At 40.7% G+C, this 15,148-nt stretch overlaps 1 protein-coding gene across 3 annotated transcripts in view; it reads left to right on the forward strand.

Moving 5' to 3' along the window:
* Positions 1 to 15,148, forward strand: part of ptpra (protein tyrosine phosphatase receptor type A) — a 42,506-nt gene that overhangs the window by 9,667 nt on the left and 17,691 nt on the right. For all 3 annotated transcript variants that reach the window (XM_034083005.2, XM_034083007.2, XM_034083006.2), the window contains exons 2-4: positions 14,106 to 14,152; positions 14,412 to 14,493; positions 14,590 to 15,036. In XM_034083005.2, the coding sequence (XP_033938896.1) occupies positions 14,132 to 14,152; positions 14,412 to 14,493; positions 14,590 to 15,036 (550 nt within the window). In that variant the 5' untranslated portion in view covers positions 14,106 to 14,131. The remainder of the gene's footprint in view (positions 1 to 14,105; positions 14,153 to 14,411; positions 14,494 to 14,589; positions 15,037 to 15,148) is intronic.

The raw sequence follows: 15,148 nt of genomic DNA on the forward strand, positions 1-15,148 counted from the left end.
TAATTGATCAAATTAATCAGTATTGAAAAGATAATAATTGGTTGCAGGGCAGGCCTATAGACCAGTGGTTCCCAACCTGGGGGGCGCAACTTCCAACAGGAGTCATTTGGGGGGGCTCTTGGGAAAAAAGGTTGGGAACCACTGCTATCGACAATGAACTTCAGCAAGCTTTAAGTTTAGGGACACTTGTGACCCTTTTGTGAAATTTAAGAAAAATGTCTTCGAATGGCACAGAAGCACATCCTGCCTTGTGCCAAAATAAAGTTAACCAAATTATCAAAAGGCATTGGTAACCTTTTAAGAATTGTATCGCCTGGATTTTTGTATTTATTGTTTCTGTAGGCATGAATAGATTTTTGGAAGCAAACATTTAGCCTGCATTTGCTGGCAAGCCTCCGCTGGCCAAATGGTCACAGAGTGAGAGAAGGATAACAATTGGATTTGTAGGTTAATGGCATCCTCATTGACAAAATAAGTTGCCCCATTTCAGACTGCAGTCATTGCCAAACAGCGCTGAAACCAGAGTGTAAATACTGCAATGAATGAGTTTAGTTCAAATCACCAGAGGATTAGCAACTGGCACTATTAGAGCTTTTAGCGCCCAATTTATCCCCTGCCCACTGATGCAATAATCCCTGATGTGAAGCATCAGTTTGTGTGCGGTCGAGCTGCGGTGCTGAAGTGTGTCTGTAAACGGCAGCAGACGGCTGGATTATTCCAGGGGCAGGACCGTGGGATTAGGTCGAGGGATTATCACAGTTCAGTGATGGAGACAACAACCTTCTTTGCCTCGGTTATTGCATAAAATAATGAAAATGAGAAAGAATGACCACCCATTCGCCTTCTGGCTTTCTCCACGTCTGTCTCCCATATATCTGAGGGTTAAGAGCTTCCTAAATGCTGATTCACTGTTTCTGCAGGAATTAAGATGCAACACTAATTATGTTTTGGTCATGCTCCTGGTGATGAATGAGTCACATTAAACATTTAACACATTTTTAAGATGAAACACTGTTGGCGATGTTGCAGAGAGAAAAAAGGTGGGGGATAGGGTTGAATTCAGTATGAGAAATAGGATTTCTTTCTTTGCATTTCCATTCATTCTAACATTAACTCATGACAGGCCTCGGTCTATTTAGTCATAAAACCCTTAAAGGTCACCTATTATGCAAAATCCACTTTTCCATGTCTTTTATACAGTGGGGCAAAAAAGTATTTAGTCAGCCACCAATTGTGCAAGTTCTCTTCTCACTTAAAAAGATGAGAGGCCTGTAATTTTCATCCTAGGTACACTTCAACTATGAGAGACAAAATGAGAAAAAAAATCCAGAAAATCACGATCTGATTTTTATAGAATTTATTTGCAAATTATGGTGGTCAATAACAAAAGTTCATCTCAATACTTTGTTATATACCCTTCGTTGGCAATGACAGAGATCAAACGTTTTCAGTAAGTCTTCACAAGGTTTTCACACACTGTTGCTGGTATTTTGGCCCATTCCTCCATGCAGATCTCCTCTAGAGCAGTGATGTTTTGGGGCTGTCGCTGGGCAACACGGACTTTCAACTCCCTCCAAAGATTTTCTATGGGGTTGAGATCTGGAGACTGGCTAGGCCACTCCAGGACCTTGAAATGCTTCTTACGAAGCCACTCCTTCGTTGCCCGGGCGGTGTGTTTGGGATCATTGTCATGCTGAAAGACCCAGCCACGTTTCATCTTCAATGCCCTTGCTGATGGAAGGAGGTTGTCACTCAAAATCTCACGATACCTGGCCCCATTCATTCTTTCCTTTACACGGATCAGTCGTCCTGGTCCCTTTGCAGAAAAACAGCCCCAAAGCATGATGTTTCCACCCCCATGTTTCACAGTAGGTGTTCTTTGGATGCAACTCAGCATTCTTTCTCCTCCAAACACGTCTGGTTGAGTTTTTACCAAAAAGTTCTATTTTGGTTTCATCTGACCATATGGCATTCTCCCAATCCTCTTCTGGATCATCTAAATGCTCTCTAGCAAACTTCAGACGGGCCCGGACATGTACTGTCTTAAGCAGGGGGACAGGTCTGGCACTGCAGGATTTGAGTCCCTGGCGGCGTAGTGTGTTACTGATGGTAGCCTTTGTTACTTTGGTCCCAGCTCTCTGCAGGTCATTGACTCGGTCCCCCCGTGTGGTTCTGGGATCTTTGCTCACCGTTCTTGTGATCATTTTGACCCCACGGGGTGAGATCTTGCGTGGAGCCCCAGATCGAGGGAGATTATCATGGTCTTGTATGTCTTCCATTTTCTAATAATTGCTCCCACAGTTGATTTCTTCACACCAAGCTGCTTACCTATTGCAGATTCAGTCTTCCCAGCCTGGTGCAGGTCTACAATTTTGTTTCTGTGTCCTTTGACAGCTCTTTGGTCTTGGCCATAGTGGAGTTTGGAGTGTGACTGTTTGAGGTTGTGGACAGGTGTCTTTTTATACTGATAACGAGTTCAAACAGGTGCCATTAATACAGTTAACGAGTGGAGGACAGAGGAGGCTCTTAAAGAAGAAGTTACAGGTCTGTGAGAGCCAGAAATCTTGTTTGTTTGTAGGTGACCAAATATTTATTTTACCGAGGAGTTTACCAATTCATTCATTACAAATCCTACAATGTGATTTCCTGGATTCTTTCCCCCCCATTCTGTCTCTCATAGTTGAAGTGTACCTAGGATGAACATTACAGGCCTCATCTTTTTAAGTGGGAGAACTTGCACAATTGGTGGCTGACTAAATAATGTGTGTCCCCTCTGTGTAAAGAGATTCTGAAAGTTTCAGGAAAAAAGTTCACTAACCCTAACCGTGATCCATTTATATAAAAACCTGTCTGAAAATGAGCTGATCAGATATTGGCCACTTTATGATGTCATAACGATGTTTTGGCTTGTGTAACCATTAGCTAATAACCAACCAAGGTAACCCCCCCTTATCATCTGAATCTCCTCCTAGAGCACCATTGTGTTATTTTTAACCAAATATCTCTGGGGGTCGTGGGGAGTGGCTCCTTATTTTCATCTAAAGTAACAGAGAATCAGTACTTTTGAAACGGGGCTGAAACATACCTCATTCACACCAACGGTGTTTCAGGGCCGGTTCGGAGCTGGAGCTTGAAAAGCACCGGGTTTTCCTGTTCACACCGCAGCGGAGCAGCTTCTTAGCCCGCGGAATCCGGTTTGTTTCAAGCACCAACAAATTGTCCGGCTGGAGCAAAAGTACCGCTTACGTCGAGGCGGCCGCAGGGGCGGGATCAACTCCTGAACAACAACAAAAACCTGCGTTTTATCCAGTTTATACACAACGATGGAGAAACTTAACAAGCAGCAGTGGTCCACTGAAGAGACCAGTAGGGCTGTCCCGAATACCATTTTTCGGGCTCCGGATATTCGGTAGTAATCAGCAGCGAATATTCTGTGCGGAGAGATTATTATTATTTTTTCATAATACGCTCCGAGACACCTGACAACACGCTGTTAAGCAGAAGCGCAGAAAGAGCATACTATTACGATTTATATTTATTTATTGTCGCAGTACTCGCATACATTAAAACGAAATGTGTCCTCTGCATTTAACCCAGCCGCAGTGCAGCGCCCGGGGACCAAATCTGGTTCCAAATTCCGTCTAACGTTTTACAACCTGAAGATACAAAACACATATTTCTGTTATAACAACAATACTTTTAATAACATAGCCGTAACAGTAGGCCTAACAGTGTAATACTTGTTACCGATACAGTAAACAGTATGCCAATAATTGCCTTAGCCCCAGATGTTCCCACATTGCTCCTATTATTTTCACTATTCGGATAACATTGAAAAACTAATATAAAAAAACAATTCGGTTGCTTGCAACTATTTTCCAAGCAAAGTAAGAGCACGATTTTACCATGTGTAACGTTACTGTTTAAACGGCGGATAAAGCAGCTTCATCATGGCAACTTGACAACAGCTAAACTAAGCTAGGCTAGTACTTACAGCATCCGGTGACTTTTCAGAGTTGTTGTGCCACCGTGGTAGGCCAGTTTCTTGTCGCATATTTGGCACACTGCCTTCTTCTTACCGTCGTCCAATTTTTAAAATGGTCCCACACAGCTGAAGTCTTCGGCATTTTGTGTTCAGGTGTGTGAAACGAGGTGAAGCGTGCCGTTTGCGTTCGTGACTGAGTGAACGCGATGTCAAGAGCACAGGCTGAGATTGTATATATTTCCGCATTTTAACAGTGCAATTCAAAAGTATAAATATAGTATAAGAATATGGCAATTCGCCTTTATTGATAGCATACATTTAGGATTTTTTTTTTTTTTTTTTAAATAAATAAAAAAACGAATATCCGAATAATGAAATTGAAACCCGAATAGTTGGCCAACGAACTAATAGTCGAATATTCGGGTACAGCCCTAGAGACCAGCTACCTACTGGGAATCTGGTCTTCTGAAGAGGTACAGAGGAAGCTAGAGCACAATCGGCCATTGTTGTTGTTGTCGGTGTGAGCTGTGAGGGGTTTCCACGCGGTTTGGCTTTATGAAGCAGGCACGCAAACGGTTACGTCATGACGCAAACGATGACGCAGCACCAGTCGGACTCTGGGCGGTGTGAAAAGAGCCGGAGCCAAACCGAAGAACCGGTTCTAAACCTGAAAAGCTCTAGCACGGAGCTTGAACCGGAGTTGCGTTGGTGTGAATGAGGTCAGATCAGAGGGGTTTATGGGATGCTACAATGATCTGTTTGGTGTTTCAGACAAACACTTCAGAGACATGCTTTGTATACATCTGAGACCTATAATATAGTGATGAAAAACAGTATCGTAGGGGACCTTTTTAAAGGAAACTGTCCATCATATATCCCTAAAATTGGACCCGGTGTCCTTATTTAACTTGTTTAAGTGATTGTTGTTTTTTGTTTGTTAGTTTTGTGTGTGTATTTATCCTATTTTAATTAAAATGGTCATCAACTACATAACATTTGTATTTCTTTACATTTTTAAAAACGAATATAGCCATTGATAAAGCACTTACTCATCACTGTACCCTGTATGTCAGGGCAGGTCTGCCTTCACTTCCTGTTCGGAGGCTCAGTCATTGGTACATGTTCATCTAAAAAGCCATGTTGGGTAAACTACCATCATATATCTCAGTGTTTCCCCCTGCCATTTTCTTGGAGGGGCCCCCAGAAATTGAAGGTGTTTAAAAAATATATTTTTTGTTTTATATGTATTGCACCAAATTGCAACTAATGTCTATCTACTGTCACTTTTCACATTGAACATGTGCTCTTTTATTAAATAAACTAAACACTTTCATTTTAAAGGTGGGGTAGGTAAGTTTCAGAAACCGGCTCGAGATACACTTTTTGTTATATTCCATGGAATGCTCTTAACATCCCGATAGCAATGAATATCTGAAGTGCTTTGACAACAAATCCATAAAAAAATGTCATCTGTGGAAGCCGTAATACTGTAAAAAGTACAACCAATCAGTTTTGCCGATCTCGTGCCCTCATTGGGCGTGCCCTCATTGGGCGTGCCGTCATTGGGCGTGCCGTCATTGGGCGTGCCGTCATTGGGCGTGCATTGCAGCAGTACTTCAATGACTCGCCAGCAACAGGCGGCCACTTTCACCAGTCTGCTGACGTCATGTGTGCGTTCATGTGTGTTGGAGGTAGTGTTAATTTCGTCAGCTATTTTTTTATTTAGTCTTAGTCCTGTGTTAAATTTCCTTTTTAGTTTTAGTCATATTTAGTCACCTTCGTCCTGTTTTTATTTAGTCAAGTTTTAGTCGACTAAAAGTCTGAGCATTTTAGTCTTATTTTAGTCGACTAAAACAGTAAACATTTTAGTCAAGATTTAGTCGACTAAAAGTCTGAGCATTTTAGTCTTATTTTAGTCAAAGAAAACTAATTATTTTAGTCTACTTTTTGTCAATGAAAACTGTTGAGTCTTTTTTAGTCATCAGATTATATAGAACATTTCAGTCAAACTAGTCTAGCCAAAACCAATAATTTGTCATTTTAGTATATAAATAAATAAGATTATCTTGTCCTTAATGATGAAAAACACAGGTTGAATGATTAAGAAAGAAGCTTTGCAGAGAGTATCTGCTCAGGTTTGTGGTAGTTTTACCAGCTGTGTTTTGGCCACATTGCTTCCCTTCTGATGAAACAATGCATTCGCTTTTTTTCTCCGCCTTATTGTAGCTAAAATGGGCCCAAATATCACATCGTTTCTTTCTCCCAAGCAGTGGTGGCTTTAGACTTTTTCGTTGTCAGTCATTTTGACGGACAGGATCGTTTCCGTCATAATCCATTATTATCCGTCGAGTGCACAATGTATCAATCACTCGCGCTGACGGGGGGGGTATTCGGTTAACGCGACCACTGCTCCTAAGCCCTGTTGTTGCCATTTCATTTTCTGTTGAATAAGGTTAGTTAGACCATGAGTAAGACCCGAGTCTTCCTGACAGTTCATATTGTGCCGCTGCCCGGTGTAATTCAAATGTACCGCCGCGCGCAGCACAGAAACAGCTGCTGCTCTGCCGCAGCACCGGAAATGGAACTGCTGGGAGAAAAACTGACTATCAGAGATTTAACGTTATCTTTGATAATATTTCGTCTCCTCATTTTTCGTCAACGAAAGTAAAGAGAGATTTTGTCATAGTTTTTATTTAGTAAACTACATTTTCGTCTCGTCACTTTTCGTCAACGATATTGCATGATGATTTCGTTACAGTTATTGTTTACTGCCGTCGGTGCCGTCTCGTTTTCGTCATGGAAAAAAAGGTCGTTGACGAACATATTTCGTCATAGTTTTAGTCAATGAAATTAACACTAGTTGGAGGAGGTGCTCTGTCAGGAAGTCTGAAGGAAGGGGCGGATTCTTTTCGGCTGTGTACTTTCAAATTTTAGTGCACTCGAGCCGGTTTCTGAAACTTACCTACCCCACCTTTAAGTTATGAGTTTAGTGTTTTTGACCCTAAGAAACACTGATGCATTAATCAATAACAATAATCCACAGCTCCTCTCTCTGCTAAAATTCAACGAGGTCCAGTTAGAGAAAATCTCCCCATGCAAAGGTCCGGAACATCAACATGTCTAACTTGCTTTATGAATTAGTGTGATATATATTGAAGTAGCTGCAGCTTTATCAATGTCTGCATGTAATCGATAACTGACTGCCAATCAAATAAAGAAAGTACAATTAAAAAATAACTATTTATTGTCAATTAACATTGAACTATACAGTAAATACTGTGGATATGTGTAATGTTCCTCTCGGGCTGCATTAAAAAATTAAATAAATAAAATAGCTTTTGAAAATATGTGCATCTTAAAAGTGCTTAATTTTAGATAAATAAAGTGCAGCAGCAGCTTGAGTTTCCCTTTTTCTTTGTTAACCGTTTCATATCATGACTTAACAGTTTCAGACGATTGTAGAACAATATCAGTCTTTACACATCAGAACAATTGAACAGTTTTAAAGTTTCTCTTTCTTTCCCTCTCATATTGCAGTCCCTCACTCACTTTTTTTTCATTCAGTGCGAGAATTGAGCTCGAGCTTGTCCTGCCAGGAGTTTGTAAATCTGGGCTGAAATTGTGTCAGGGCCATTCTCATACACATGCAGGTGCTCATTGGTTAGCCTCGGTTAGCCTGCCCTGGAATGATATTTAGTTTTAATTTTGATCCTGGTGGACTGATCATATTGGGCTCTGAGACTGCTTATTTCTTGTGACCTCAGTTCTGACTTGAGAGGGAATGTTTGGTCAAACACTTTGTGTTTTGTCTCATAGTGGCGTTTTGGCACTTTTAACGAGCGCCACGGACTCTGAACTAATGAGACACACTGGTTATGTGCTCCCAGTGGGCAGGATGAACATGAATGAGTCCACTCGGGGTTAAAAGCTCTGTTGTGTATGAGCGTGAGCGCCATGTGTAATTATGTGTCTCTCCCTGTCTGCGCTAACAGGCCTGTTCACTTTCCTTCGGCCTGTTGCTGACCCCTGACCTAGGGGAAACACTGTATCTGATCAATCAATCAATCAATGTTTATTTATATAGCCCAATATCACAAATGTTACATTTGTCTCAGTGGACTTCACAGTGTGTACAGAATATCAGTATGACAATATGACACCCTCTGTCCTTAGACCCTCACATCGTACAAGGAAAAACTTCCGGAGAAAACCCACAGTTTAAAGGGAAAAATGGGAGAAACCTCAGGGAGAGCAACAGAGGAGGGATCCCTCTCCCAGGACGGACAGACGTGCAATAGATGCCGTGTGCAAATTGAAAAGATAATACATTTGCAACATAGGTAGTCCAAATGTTTGGAAATGCATGTGTGTATAATAGGAAGATGAATCCACGAGGATATCCATCCAGGACCGATGATCCAGGACCACAGCCACGACTCAAGATCCAGCGCTCGCGATCCAGGACACAGGACCGCAGGATCATCCATGACTCCGGATCCCGGCGTATATAGACACCAAAAAGAAAGACATTTGGGGAAGCTGGGTTAATCGGAACATGAGAGTACACAGGTACAGATAGAGAGAAGTAAGATGTCCCCCGACAAACTAAGCCTATATCAGCAAAACTAACTATAAGCTTTATCAAAAAGGAAGATCTTCAGCGCACTCTTAAAAACGGATAGGGTGTCTAAACGTGTATAAAATACTATATGACAGTAAAAAAAAGTTTTTGTTAATAAACAAGAATACCGTTTGAAAGGCAAGGCAAGTTTATTTATATAGCACTTTTCAACAAAAGGCAATTCAAAGTGCTTTACAAAAAATGAAAGAGATGAGATGAGCATTAAAAAAGAAAAGCTAATAAAATAAACATTAAAAGAAAAAAATACATGGATAAAAGTTACAGTGCAGTCTAAGATATGAATATATCGATTAAAAGCAGCGACAAAAAGAAAAGTCTTCAGCCTGGATTTAGAAGTAGTCAGAGTTGCAGCGGACCTGCAGGTTTCTGGGAGTTTGTTCCAGATATTTGGAGCATAATAACTGAACGCTGCTTTACCATGTTTAGTTCTGACTCTGGGGACAAAAAGCTGACCAGTCCCTGAAGACCTGAGAGATCTGGATGGTTCATAATTTAGCAGGAGGTCAGAAATGTATTTTGGGCCTAAACCATTCAAAGCTTTATAAACCGGCAGCAGTATTTTGAAATCTATTCTTTGACACACAGGAAGCCAGTGTAACGACTTCAGAACAGGAGTGATGTGATCCACTTTCTTAGTGTCAGTGAGGACTCGAGCAGCGGCGTTCTGAATCAGCTGCAGCTTTCTAATAGATGTTTTAGTGAGACCTGTAAAGACACCATTGCAGTAGTCCAGTCTACTGAAGATAAAAGCATGGACAAGTTTTTCCAGATCCTGCTGTGACATTAGTCTTTTAATCCTAGATATATTCTTTAGGTGATAGTAGGCTGATTTAGTAACTGTTTTAATGTGACTGTTGAAACTCAGGTCAGAGTCCATGACTACACCTAGATTTCTGGCTTTATCTGTTGTTTTGAACATTGCAGACTGAAGCTCAGCGCTCACTTTTATACGTTCTGCCTTGGCTCCAAAAACCATTACCTCAGTTTTATCTTTGTTTAATTGGAGAAAGTTCTGACACATCCAGTCATTTATTTGTTCAATGCACTTACTCAGTGTTTGAATTGGAGCATAGTCTCCTTGTGAAATTGTTACGTAAATCTGTGTGTCATCTGCATAGCTATGGTAACTTATTTTGTTGTTCTTCATGTAGATCTGAAAGGAGTGATTTGTAAAATATCCATAAAGAAAAATAAAATCTGTTTACAGGTCTGTTTCATATGGATGTTGAGAGATGTATCCATAGATCTCTTCATTTTGCTCTCAAAATGCACCAGATTGAAGCTTTTAACTTCAACATTTTAAATCTTCCCGGGGGAGCATGGGACCCCCTAGAGGAGGTTAGGTCCCCCCCGACTTAAATCATGTTCACATGGATAGGAAACTAAATACATTTGCACACACATTGTGTCCATATCTTTCTGTTTTTGTGGTCATGCCACAACCTTGCACGTGCGTGCATGCGTGAGTCATGGTAAGATATCTGGATTAAGAGGTTGCTTTTTCTTTGCACAGCATGAAAGAAAGGCCAAATTAATGGGCTGTGATTTGAGTGTTTTTAAGCAGAGGTCAATCATTTGTACGGCCCTCGGAGGATGTTGAACAAATTGAAATGGCCCTTGAGAGGAAAAAGGTTCCCCACCCCTGTTTTAGAGACTCTAGGAACAACCAACAACCCTGCATTCTTGGAACGCAATGCCCTAGTAGGACAGTAGGGTATAATGAGTTATTTAAGGTAAAATGGCGCCTGCCCATTAAGGGCTTTGTAGGTGAGAAGAAGAATTTTAAATTCTATCCTGTGTTCTATAAGGAGCCAGTGTAAGGCAGCCAGAACAGGAGTAATGTGGTCCCTTTTCCTAAGTCTGGTTAGTACACGAGCTGCAGCATTTTGAATCAGCTGAAGCGACTTGACTGACTTCTTGGTACACCCTGATAATAAGGAGTTACAATAATCCAGCCTTGAAGTAACAAATGCATGGACTAGTTTCTCTGCATCGTTTTGAGGCAAGATATGCCTGATTTTTGCAATGTTACGTAGATGGAAGTAGGCGGTCCTTGAAATTGATTTTATGTGGGCGTTAAAGGATAAATCCTGATCAAATATAACACCAAGATTCCTTACAGTCTCACTGGAGGCCAAATTAATGCCATCCATAGTTAGTATATCTTTAGATAATTTGTTTCGTAGATTCTTCGGGCCAAGTACAATAACTTCAGTTTTGGTCGTGTTTAACATAAAAAAATGTAAGGTCATTCACGTTTTTTAAGTCCTTAAGGCAGTCTTGAATTTTATTTCGATGATTAATTTCATCAGGCTTGATTGATAAATATAGTTGAGTATCATCCGCATAACAATGAAAGTTTACAGAATGATTCCTTATGATATTGCCTAACGGAAGCATATATAATGTGAACAAAATAGGTCCGAGCACTGAGCCCTGTGGCACTCCATAGCTAACTTTGGTTTGCGTGGAAGATTCATCGTTGACACGTACAAACTGAGAGCGTTCAGATAGATAGGACCTAAAGCAGCCTAGAGCAGTTCCCTGTATGCCAACTAAGTGCTCTAGTCTTTGCAATAGGATATCATGGTCGATAGTATCAAATGCAGCACTGAGATCGAGCAAAACAAGAATAGAGACAAGTCCCTTGAATGTCATTTGTGACTTTAACCAGAGCTGTCTCTGTGCTATGATGTGTTCTAAAGCCAGACTGAACATCTTCAAATAAATTATTGTTTTTTAAGTAATCACACAACTGTTTTGCGACCGCTTTCTCAAGAATTTGAGAGGAACGGAAGATTAGAAATAGGTCTATAGTTGGCTAAAACCTCTGGATCGAGGTTGTGCTTTTTAAGAAGCGGTTTTATCACTGCTACTTTGAATGATTGTGGGACATAGCCTGATAATAAAGACATATTCATAATATTTAATAAAGAAGTGCTAATTAATGGAAAAACTTCCTTCAACAGCTTAGTTGGAATTGGGTCTAACATGCACGTTGATGGTTTAGAAGAGAGAATCATTGAATGTAATTGTTCAAGGTTTATGGCTGAAAAGCATTCTAATTTACTATCTAGTATAATATTAGAACTTACGTTTCCGGGAGCTGTTGATAACACTATACTGGTCAAAGGCAAGAGGTCATTAATTTTGTTTCTAAGAGTAACAATTTTATCGTTAAAAAAGCACATCAAATCATTACTACTGAGTGCTATGGGAATAGAAGGCTCAATGGAGCTGTGGCTCTCTGTCAGCCTGGCTACAGTGCTGAAAAGAAATCTTGCATTATTCTTATTCTCATCTATTAATGAAGAGTAGTAGGCTGCTCTCGCTTTACGCAGTGCTTTCTTATATTCATTGAGAGTAATATGCCAAATTAGATTCTTCAAGTTTAGTGGAACGCCTATCCTTTAAAGTTGTCTCGACTTTTTCTTTATTTTGCGGGTTTCGGCATTTTGCCATGTTTTATTTTCTTCTTTTTCAAAGGAGCAACAGAGTCTAATTTTATTCGCAGCGCATCTGTAGCACTATCAACAACATGATCAATTTGGGGTGGTGTACATTTTGTATAAGTTTCCTCCCTTACATGCAGACATGCTATCGAGTTAAGTATTGGTAGAATCTTTTCCTTAAATGTGGCTATAGCACTAACAGATAGGTTTCTGCTGCAAGAGCTTTTGACTAATGCTTTGTAGTCTAGTAACAGTACTTCAAAAGTTACTAAGAAATGGTCGGATAAAGCAGGATTATGCGGTTCGACTAATAGTTGCTCAATTTCAATACCATAAGTCAGAACAAGGTCGAGAGTGTGATTATAGCAGTGGGTTGGTTTATTTACACTCCGACGGAAACCAACAGAATCTAATATAGAGTTAAATGGAACAGTAAGGCTATTTTTATCATCGTCAACATGAATATTAAAGTCACCTACGATAATTACTTTATCTGTTTTAAGAACCAAAGTTGATAAAAACTAGGACGATTTCAAACTCAGTTAATTCATTTAGAAATTGCTTCAGTTTATCATCATAACAGATCAAAAAGTTCAGATTCATTTTACAATAAATGAATCTGATGCACTTCTACAAACAAAAACAACATAATTAAAACATTTAAACAAACTACTAAAAGTAGATGAACTACATTATTCAAAAGTGTACAGTAACTTCTGATAACTCTCTCTCTCTCTCTCTCTCTCTCTCTCTCTCTCTCCTGACAGCCCGTCAGTATCAGGGTTAGTCAAAAATGAATCCCTTGGTGGTTCTAGTGTTCATTTACCATTTTGTCTTCTCTTTGCTTAATCGATTTCAAACCAAGTCTAACGTAGTTTAAACTTAACGTTAGTTTTCTAGCTAACACAACACATGCACACACCTTTCTCTGTGGGGTTTTTTGTAGTGACGAATGAAGTTGGATGTTGTGGTGGTCGTGTCACTGATCTTTATGCTGCAGGCCCTGCATACCGCTGTACTCTTCATATTAGCGTCAACAAAATAATCCTTGCATCCAAACTTGACTATTTTTGGATTAAAGCTAGCCGCTGCCATGTTAACTGACACTCCTGCCGTCTAGTGGGTTGCTAGGTATGCACGCATGGCGCTATAATCACGTTTCGAAAAAACTAAATGTAATATCTCAATACAAAAACAAACGCAAATATTTAATTTTAAAAAGTCAAGTCCTTTCAAGTCATCTGTCTCGAGCTTAAGTCAAGTCTCAAGTCATGAATACCAAGTCCAAGTCAAGTCTTTTATCAATGTTAGTCAAGCAAGTCTCAAGTCCAAAAATATGCGAGTCAAGTCATGTGACTCGAGTTCCACCTCTGGAAAACACAACCCTCTCTCTTTTCCTCCATACCCAAATCTCAAAAACGGGGCTTTAACGGATCTATATGGGCAACTCTCCACCTATCAGGGGAATGAGAGGTTGCCGGCATGGTAACAGCATGGTAACATGCTGCTCTAACTCGGCCCCCTCCTTTGCAGGGGGGCGTGATTAGCTGCAGCAAAGACAGGGGTGGAGGAGAGCAAAATAGAGCGAAATGAGGCATGGCTAAAATGCATGATCTGTTTGGTATTTTGAAAAAGAAAACTTATACATATACCTTTTTATATAGGTATGGCCCTACAATATATTATTGAAATATAGCATGATAGGTCTCCTTTAAGTTTTAAATACATTTTGAGTTAATTCATTTAAACAATTTTTTTTTTTTTTTAAATAAAAACATTTGATGGGCATATGAGCATGGCATGATTCTTCTAGAAGTTGCTAGATGATATTAATACATTTTATTAGGGAAAATACTTGGCATACTAACATTTATTTTCTGAACAGGCCTCAAAATAAAGCTGTCCTACATTATTCATCTTGATACTGATCTTGCAAAAGTATTCAGCTAGGATTTAGTAAATAAATCATATATTTTCAGACTGTCAAAGCAAAACAAAATAATGACGTCTTCTGTTTTTCTTCTAGGACCCCGCTGAGCGAATGAGTGATTAATGCCAACTTCGCTTCTTCAGGTAAACCAGCATTCGTCACACACAGGCTAATATTATGCAAGTATTTCATTTCAAATGTTAGAGTATTACCTTCCTAAAATGAGCATGTGGGATTAGGATTGAAGAATTGAATAAATACATAGGGGATTATAAAGCACATAAATCCTGACTCTATCATAACAACACGACATGGCCTTGGTAGCCAGTGTTATTGAACTTAATGAGATTTGTTCCTGTGTCTGACCCTCTTGTCCCTTTTTGTTGTTCACCCTCCATGTAGGGCAGAATGGGTGTGTGTCCCCTGCTCCTGCTGCTCGCTCTCGCCCTCGGGGCCTCAGCCCAGGATCATGTCCCCATCACAAGTAAGAACCACGTATCTGAAATCCCTTTACTCACAATTGCAAGCATTGAATTAAGAAACTTAAATGTTCTTCTTTTTTCTTCATTATAATTTCCAGGTCCTCCAAGTATCACTGCCAAACCCACAGACCCCCCTGCCGCTCCCTCCCTCAACTTCACAGTGGCACACACACAAGCCCCCACAGGCCCACCCACAACGCTCGCCCCCACAGTCATCCCGGTGACGACAATAATAACAACAACAACAGAAGAAACAACCACAGGCCCACCAGCTGGTGAGGAGGATGTACAACTGCCGGGTCCGAATGCCACCGCGCTGTTACCGATCCCCGCCCCCTCACCTGCGGCTCCAACCGATGCCCCCGCGGCACCACCGAGCACCGAGCCCCTCCCTCCTCCCATCCCGGCGGGGGGAGACAACGAGACCACGGCCTTCCCTCCAGAAACCCCAACTCCAGATTATGACAATGAGGATATATTCAATTTGGAGCCGGAGACCACCACAGAACCCGGGATGGGGTTCACCTCAGACACCAGCCCACATGGTGAGTGTATATTCAGGGTGCTCAGTTTATTTAATGTGAGAGAACATAATATACTCTTGACTTATCTGGAGGGAAAGTCCACCCTGAAGCGGTTTTGTGGGACAGCTTACCC

The sequence above is a fragment of the Pseudochaenichthys georgianus genome, chromosome 5 (genome assembly GCF_902827115.2).
Source record: "Pseudochaenichthys georgianus chromosome 5, fPseGeo1.2, whole genome shotgun sequence".
In the NCBI taxonomy this organism is placed as follows: domain Eukaryota; kingdom Metazoa; phylum Chordata; class Actinopteri; order Perciformes; family Channichthyidae; genus Pseudochaenichthys; species Pseudochaenichthys georgianus.